The sequence below is a fragment of the Monopterus albus genome, unplaced genomic scaffold, assembly GCF_001952655.1.
Source record: "Monopterus albus unplaced genomic scaffold, M_albus_1.0 scaffold18.1, whole genome shotgun sequence".
Lineage (NCBI taxonomy): Eukaryota > Metazoa > Chordata > Actinopteri > Synbranchiformes > Synbranchidae > Monopterus > Monopterus albus.
Genome location: NW_018127898.1, coordinates 7,283,384 through 7,291,959, shown reverse-complemented (window position 1 = coordinate 7,291,959; position 8,576 = coordinate 7,283,384). Strand labels below are relative to the sequence as shown.

The following is an 8,576-nucleotide window of genomic DNA, read 5'->3' as shown; positions in this document are numbered from 1 at the left end:
GACATTAAAGTCTAGGATTTGTTGCAGTTTGCAACTCAAGAATGTTAATAGTACATATAAAATAAGGCAATATTAATTCTTAGATGCAACATTTTTACCCAGTGGAAAAAAAAACAACAACAAACTGGTAAGAGTACTGTTAAAGTGCCAGCTCAATAAGCAGTATCAGTAAGAAGAGTAGCAACATTAAAATCTTAATACCATATGGACGAGGAGTACTTTGGTATGGGAAATAAACCACTGCACCTCTCCAGATATAGAATGAGGAGCACATCAAACGACAACTGTCTACCACACTCAGAAAATATTCATCCAGTTTTCAACTCATATGAGAGCGAGGGGCTTCATTAGGACCTTACTGTAGTGCCTCATCAAAGTGAAAAAAACTATGCAAAAAGAACTTAGTAAAGGTTTGAGAGCTCCAGAATAACTAGTGTGAACAGAAAGAGGACTGAGGCAACATCAGAGCTGAAGTGGACCAGAAACAGAATTGAGTCCAAAACACTGGTGGTAGAAACTGGTGCTAATGTAGAGTACATTAGCAATACGGCTAACCAAAACAAAATGGAAACATGAATGACCCCACACACCTATGTGACCCCCCCCCTTGCAACCCCTCACCTCGATTGCCAACGCAACCCCTTGCCTTGGGGTTGTGTTTTTATGCACTCAGTCTGAACACCACTAAGTGTACCAGGTTTGGCTCATTTAAAAAGGATTTTCCATAGCAACTGGCTGAAGTCAGGGATTCTGAAGATGTACTGAAGTGTAAATTTTCAAATTTGATTTTAAAGAAAGGAAAAATATTCCTGAAATGATGCGAGTGGTTACACTTATTTCACTTCTCTACAGTGACCACTCAGGCTACATCCCCATCTGCTGTAGAAAAAAGCCCAACCTTGTTACTGATGTCTACTGATTTGGGTTTGTCTGTCAGGCTCCCGTAGCGCTGCTCCCGCTCCAGCAGTTCCTCAGTGCTTCTCATGCTGTCCTCCAGCTCTGAGCCCTGGCAGGTCTCCACCACCAGCTTCTGCTCCACTGCTGGGTAATATGCCCGTGGTTTTTGGTAGCAGTGTTCACTGGTAATGTACGAGTCTTGGAAGGATGGGAAGGGGGAGGAGGAGCAGGATGAAGAGGAGGTGGCAGCTGTAGCAGCCCGACTTAGCTTCTCCAGTGCATTGGACATTAATATCTCTCCACGGCTCATGTCCTCATCAGGAGTCATAGGAGATGGAGCTGCATTGCTGCTCCGACATGAGTCATAGCCAATCCGAGACCTCTCCAAATGCTTCCAGGGCTGCCGCCATAGCTGCAGGTCAGGGTGAGGAGTGCTGCTCCTAAAAACAAAAAGGAAAGATTAGGCGATTTACGTAAAACATGACATAAATAAAAAAACACCTATGTTGGTTTAGCTGAAATCATCCCAGACAACAATAATTTCTCTCATGATCCACATTCAGTTTGCCTTCTGTGGCTAACAGCATCAAGCCTCTTCATGCAGTTCCCCTGTACTCACTGTAAGACATTCATCTTGAGCTGCAACCCGTTGAGGATCTCTACCACATGGTGCACATCTCCCAGCAGCTGGTGAGTGGTGGTGATCTTCTTGGCGTTTTGGTGAGAGTAGTTCTCTTCCAGGAAAGAGAGGCCATACATGTGACCATTGCTCAGCCACTCACGATCGTACCAGTAGCGAAGACTTTGCCTCTGGCCTGAGTGTGACAAAGAATTGCAATGAAAGGTCATCCAAAGCAATGAGCTGTTCAGAAACTGTCTGCGATATGTTTCGAGTGAAAACACTAAGTAAAACTGTTAGGCGATCAACGTGTCTCTTTAAGAACTAGGCTGTGTCTTTACAGCAACATTATGTCTGATGTCTCTGTGGCTTTTGTTGTTTTGCCAAAGGGTGCAATATACCGTAAATGCTGATGGTACAGTTTGTTACTGGGCTTTCTCTACGATTCGCTCGCTGCTTACAGGAGCTGAGTTAGACATCGCTGGTGTTTGTGACCGCAAGTGCTTGCATTCTGCATGTTCTAACTACTCAATGGCGATGCCTCAGGTGGTGAAATACTGTAAGTCCTGTAAGTAAAATGTCCAATGTTATTAGTGTACAGTGTTATTTGGCTTATTGTCCACTAGATGGCAGATAATACTTTGCCAAATGAAACTGAAAGCATGAGGTCCTCCAGATTAGCAAAGCATGAGTGTGTTGATGTTAACAAATCTACGACAGTATATAATTTATCACAAAAGAACTTTGATTCAAGTGTTGGTTTTTCCCTCACCTGGGGGGTCTCTGCAGATGTAGCAGGTGTATCTGTCTGGAACATTTTCTTCTAGCAGTCCCATGCACGTGCCATGCTGCCAGCACAAACAATCTTCACACTGTGAGAAGGGTAAGGCAATAATGATGGATGAGAATATAAGATATATAAAGCTTCTAAAGTCTTAGAAATACAGAAGCTATAAGCAGCTCACCTGGATCATGAAGTCATTCTCTTCCTCCACCTCACAGATACATCGCACTATCTCTTGGTCACTGGTGTCCACAGCTCCAGAGTCCACGCTCAAGGGAGGTGTGGTGACATCCAAATCCATCCCAAAGTCATCATCACTCCACCCACAGCTGTCAGTGGACCAGTCACTGATGCTGTCCTCATCTACTTTAACAGAGACAAATGGAACTGAGGGTTTTTCATCAGAAAGACACAAACATTTTACTTTTTCTGGAACAATAAAGATTTGATTAAAATCCAACTCAAGTACTATTCCTTAAAGGATAAGGCCAGTCAATTTCTATTAACAGTATTTTACATGCTTCCCATATAGAGATTAAAACCAACAGTGATTTGCCTCTACTCATGAGTGTCTGTCAATCTCTCAGAACTAAATTAGCTTATTTGTCTGTGCCACAGACTTCCGTTGATGTTCAGAAACAATAAAAAAACATCAGGGAAATACACCGCTGCACTGGGTTCCTCATTACAAAATAAATATATAAATTGTCCCAAATACTCTGAACTGCAATAACATTATACAGCATCTGAAATAAGCAACAGTCAAGGGCCCATGAAAGAGAGCTCTGGACATTCTTAACAAATACCAGGGTCTTGTGTTTCATAATAAAGAAATATGCCATCCAGTGCAACGGTGGAAGTCTACAGCACAGACGAATAAACTAATCCTGGACTGACAGACAATAATCATGAGTAGAGGCAATCATTGTTGGGTTTAGTCCCTGTATGAAGAGTGCTGAAAATATTGTTAAAATAGAAAATGACCATCCTTATCCTATAATTCTACAACATGTGTTGCACTATGTGAGTTTTACATGATGAAGCAAGAAGCTGTTGCAGGAAAGCATAGCTAAGGATTCAATCAACCAACTATTAACTGAAAATGTGGCCTTCTGCGTTACAGCAGCCAGTTTCATTCTAGGGGTCATGACGTGAGTGACCCGAGATGCAAATCAGACCAAAACAGCATGGTGGACTGAATCCAACAGTTATAGAAGAATGGAGGGGGGAGGGGGAGGAAGCCAGGTACACACACACACACACACACACACACACCTTCATAGGGATACCCACCATCCACATGTATCTGCTCTGAGTAGCTGTATCCAGGCCTGCTGGGGTAGGCCTCAGGCTTGTGATTGTGTGAGGGGGGGGGTTTGAATGGAAAATTCAATTTGGACTGAAGACCCAAAACAGAGATGTCAATATTCTCCTCACTACCTGTGTAGTCTGTTAATACAAGGAAGGGGAGGAAAGCAGATGTAGAACAAAAAAGTCAACTTTGAAGATGCTAACACACACCCAATAGGAGATGACAAAATGTGGCACAATAAACATCATGGACAAATGACAGGCTCAACAGTCAGGGTCGGTCGGTCAGTCTGATAAAACCCATGTGGCCCATGTTTCAGGTCTGTAAAATGCATGAAACAACCAGAGAGTGTAAGGCAGCCTACGCATACATCTGTGTCCATGCCCTCTAGGAGTAATAGAGAGAACAGTGTTGAATTTGCGTTTGGATTAGTCATATCAGTGCCACAATAAAATCTGGCTTTTCCTCACCAGTGTTGTCAAATAAACAAGTAGAAGCTTGGACTAATAAATCCAGAGGAAATAGGTTGGAGGCCTGCAACAGATGTAACACTTGTCCCACACACAGAGGCTCAGCCACCACGCCCAGAGGAGTGAATGAAGCACTTTATGCTTTGCAGGCTAGCTGTTTCCACATCACAGTGAGTGCACATGCAGCACAGCGGATATGCAAGGAGGCCTAGCGCCAGGGACCCATTCTTACCAGACTTGGCCTTCTTTTTCTTCTTCTTCTTCTTTAGTTTAATGCGAAGGAAGTCCTTCTGTCTCGGTTTCTCTTTCAATTTGTCTCTTACTGACCCTGGGAACCGTTAAGTGGCAAGAGTTAAGCTAAAACTGCATGTTACTATCCTATAAGCAAAACTGTTCTGTAAGAGGAGAAACTAATAGTGAACAGGTATGACTTTATATAACACACAATGCAGTCATTTTATCACTTAACAAATGACACTTTCTCACTGCATAATACTGACCCATGTCAAAGACACACTTGTTTGAGTCCTTGTCCTGCTGCTGGCATCCATTCCTGTCCAGCTGGTTCTCCTTGCTCTTCTCCCTCAGCAATGCCCTCTGCTGATGGCTCTGAGTGTTGACTGCAGGTGGGGCTGATGTTCGTCTCCCTGCAGTCTTCACCTCACCACGATGAGCCACAGCGGCTCCAACAGAGTCTGTGAAAAGTCCAAGAATATAAGCCCAGAATCCTCATATTTAAGCAAGATTGGGAGTACAATGTCATACCAATAAAGCCTTGTTTTACAAATACTGATTACAGTTTGTCTTTTACTGTACATTACATGCATTTGGACTGATCATTGTAGAAACAGCAGCTGACCCAGTATGTAAAACTCTTCCTTTGTCATTTAATAGCGACAGACATGAGAGTGGAGAGGGACTCACGCAGAGAGGCAGAGATGGTGCGCCGCCTCTTCGGGCCATCCAAACTGGTGGCAGGAACCTGTTTTTCAGAGGTACTGGTCTGGACGTTCCTGTTGGGGCTGCGGTCCTCCTCCAGAGGCTGTTCCTCGCCATGGTAATATTTCATATGGTAGTGCAGCAGCTTGGCCTTACGAAATGACTTTGTGCAGCCAGGAGCGCTGCACTTAAATGGGTTGTGGTCGAGGTTGATGGACAGGACGGGAGGTGGTTGGTTTTTGATGACTCGGTACACTAAAACAGAACAACAGAAGGGTTGAAGGGGCTACATCAAAGAACACAGGTGGTGACTGTGTTTGTTAAATGTGTGTTGGGATGTACTCACATGGCTCCCTGCTGAATCTGTTAGGGTTGTGGAAACCCTGCTTCCTTACCGCTATCAATGATTAAAAAAATACATTCATTTATTCACTTAAGTCTTGAAAATATGCCCAGATGCTAGGTGCTGTTTACTGCATTCAGTTACTCAAGGTCATAGTCCTACAAATCCAGTGACATGCATGCTACTTTAATTCATTAACACTTACGTTTCACAGGCTGAGGAGGTGGCACGTCCGCTGCAGGATGAGAGCCTTCTGACTGGATGTTTGGCTTCTGCTCTACATCTCCACTGGATCCTGTGGTTGTCATAGTGACAGCTACCTGCTCCAACTGTGATGATGTCTGAGTGGGCAACTCTGTGTATGGCTTGGGTGACTCTGTATATGGCTTTGTTTCACTCTGTTCTGTCTCCACCTCTTCCTGCTTCACCTCTCCATTTACATGACACATGTCATCATTGTGCTTGCTGTCAAGCTCCACCTTGACTCCATTTGCGAGTCCTGCCCCCTTTTCTGCATCCATGGGCTTGTTCTGGTCTGTTTGCTCTGATATTTCCTCTTCCTGTTTGATAGTGGGGTCCCCATTTGTTTTTCTGTTCTTGCCATTTACCATCCCTTCTTCCCGTTCCTCATCCTCACTGTTACTGTCCTCCTCTTGGCCGGAAGTGCTGCGTCTGGCACGCTTGTTTTTGGGACTCCCATTCTCCTGAGACCTCCTGTCTCTACGGTTCGGGACCCTCCTGACCATGTTCCTTTCACTGGACCTAGATTTCCCTCCACCAGCACCACCTCTCTGTTGTCAGCAGAAGAAAGAGGGAAATTTAGGAAATGTGTTTTAAAAAAAAGAAAGCACTAAAAACTGAGAGGACAAAACACAAAGACAATGACGATGATTGTGGATATGTATGTTTTGATGATCACTAAACTTCATGTACCTCTTTAATAAAAGGCTTCACATGTATTCCCTTCACTGTCTGGATGACGCCATCATAGAACTTCACAGTGTAGGATGCTGAAGGGCATAAAAGGAGAACAAACTGATTCAAACCATGTTAAACACATTTATCAGCTGCACCTACTCTGCTACCCAATTCAGTGACAGACTGATGATTTTAAGGTTATGGTTTGAGAAGAAAAATTGTATTAAAGACAGCTTTTCTGATGGTAGTGCACAACTACAACAACAAAGTAGCTCCAGCCTCAAAATGAGCATAAAACTGAGTGGACACACTAATGAGTATCCTATCTCTCTGCTGCCTATAAAACAATTTGAAACTTTTGGATTTTTCTGATTTTTTTCTCCGTTTTAACCACATCTCTGCTTTTTTAAAACTGTTATTCATGTAAAGTAAGTCAGCAACAGTCCACTGCTGCTGCCTCAGTGTTTAATGGTGATACAGATACAGACACATGAATGGTAAGCAGGTGGACAGAGTCGGTATGAACCATAGACTGCATCTAAAGATGGACGATGTGTCACCACTTCCCTCCACTATGCAAAAGCTAATATATCACTGCCATCTTGGCATTATGCAACCAGTTTCTGCAGAGTAGTGACTGAGTAAAGTGACGTACCAGGCCACCAGTCAAAGCTGTCAAATCATCCAAAATGCACTCATTTTTATACCAAATAATTTATTAGAAACAAACTTAGCAAAAAAATTACCATTTGTACACACATAATATCTACCAAAACCACAGAAGTGACCTCTGGGAAAAATTAATTTGATCTGTAATTTGAATTTTTATTTCAGCTCCTGTCCCATCCACTAACATGAAGAGTGCTGGATTTATGACCTATACTACTACTACCAGACACCAGGAGTCAATCAACTTGCAGTGGCTTCACTTCTGGGAGCTGTCACGTCGTCCATCTTTTGTACAGTCAATGGTCTGAACTGACTGCAGTTAGTGGAGAGAGACAGAGGTCAGGGAGATGAGGCCACATAGAACCATACAACAGCCACCTCTAAACAGTTAGCTACTAACTACTAGCCTAACAAGCTCACTGTTGATACATACCTGGGGGCAAAGCTGAAATGATTGCTTCTCTGCATGTTTATGCTCATTCAGTAAATTTTGATAAATGACTGTTACTGGCTTTTTACTGCCTAGATATTATTGCGCATACAGTAAAAAGCAAAAGGTGTTGTTAATTCCACTTAATTTCAGTTCAGCCTCTCAGCCATTGTGTGAATGTGTGTGTATAAAGGAGCTGAGTACTGCCCACAAACTGACACAGAGAGGCGGCCAGCTAATACTTACAAAATATACAGATGGCTCTAACTTTAAACAATAATTTTTGTGAATGATGTGTCTTATACTGTTACAGTGGATGGAGCAGTAAGCGCCAACCCATATCGTGAGCATTTGACTCACGGTTTTCAGTTCAGAACCATTAAAACCCTAGTAGCTATGCTTCAGTTGTTATCTTTGTACTTAGTGCGAGATATACACTACAAAGCTATTTAGAGGTTTGTAGTGGTACGGGTGTCAGAATGATCCAACGTCATCGTTTCTTTATTGTGCCAGTGGAAAAAAAACAATTTTACTATAATCAAATCCCATCCAATGACAGTGCCAGTTTAACATTTCAGACTATTGTTTATGCTGCACAACCATGTACTGAAACCACACAATTTGAATAATCAGAAAAACTGCTGTTTTGTCAAGCTTATTTTACTCACTGGCTCAAAGAGCACTTCAGATTAACACCTCTAAAAATTTAAGCAGGTTCTACTCAAGTTATTAATACCCACCATCTTTATTGACTGAAATTACTTTAGCGGGGTAGAAACGGCAGTCAGACCAGCTGGCCAGGACCTTGTCATTCACGTGAAAGCCCTGGAGGACAGAGACATCTGTTTTAGGACATAGCGTAGGTATGCTGTTAAACCATGGGAAGTGGAACTGTTCAGTGATAATAAAAACATCACTGCAGTTTTTTTTTTTTTTTAAATTGAATAATTGAAGTGACACAGTATTCACATTTTATTTGTAAACAGCAGATACCATTTAGCTTATGCAAATAAAACCCCACAACATTTTTTTTTGGAAAGATAAAGAACCACTGTATAGGGAAATGCACACTGTCAAACAACGACTACAGGAACACAGCATAACCCAAAAATGTGGCAGAACTTTCAAATTCTCTATACTATACAGGTCAAAGTAGGCATGTACAGCATTTTTAGCTTACAGGCGCAGGAGCGTC

General features: G+C 42.6%; 1 protein-coding gene across 1 annotated transcript in view; it reads right to left on the bottom strand.

Annotated features, from left to right (window-relative positions):
- The window catches only part of phf20a (PHD finger protein 20, a), a 16,092-nt gene that overhangs the window by 3,964 nt on the left and 3,552 nt on the right, over window positions 1-8,576 (bottom strand). The window contains exons 4-15 of the mRNA XM_020592918.1: window positions 8,122-8,251; window positions 6,298-6,374; window positions 5,570-6,155; window positions 5,368-5,418; window positions 5,007-5,276; window positions 4,583-4,777; window positions 4,315-4,410; window positions 3,594-3,749; window positions 2,482-2,663; window positions 2,289-2,388; window positions 1,517-1,712; window positions 899-1,337 (exon numbers count right to left, since the gene is read on the bottom strand). Coding sequence (XP_020448574.1) covers window positions 899-1,337; window positions 1,517-1,712; window positions 2,289-2,388; window positions 2,482-2,663; window positions 3,594-3,749; window positions 4,315-4,410; window positions 4,583-4,777; window positions 5,007-5,276; window positions 5,368-5,418; window positions 5,570-6,155; window positions 6,298-6,374; window positions 8,122-8,251 — 2,478 coding nt within the window. The remainder of the gene's footprint in view (window positions 1-898; window positions 1,338-1,516; window positions 1,713-2,288; window positions 2,389-2,481; window positions 2,664-3,593; window positions 3,750-4,314; window positions 4,411-4,582; window positions 4,778-5,006; window positions 5,277-5,367; window positions 5,419-5,569; window positions 6,156-6,297; window positions 6,375-8,121; window positions 8,252-8,576) is intronic.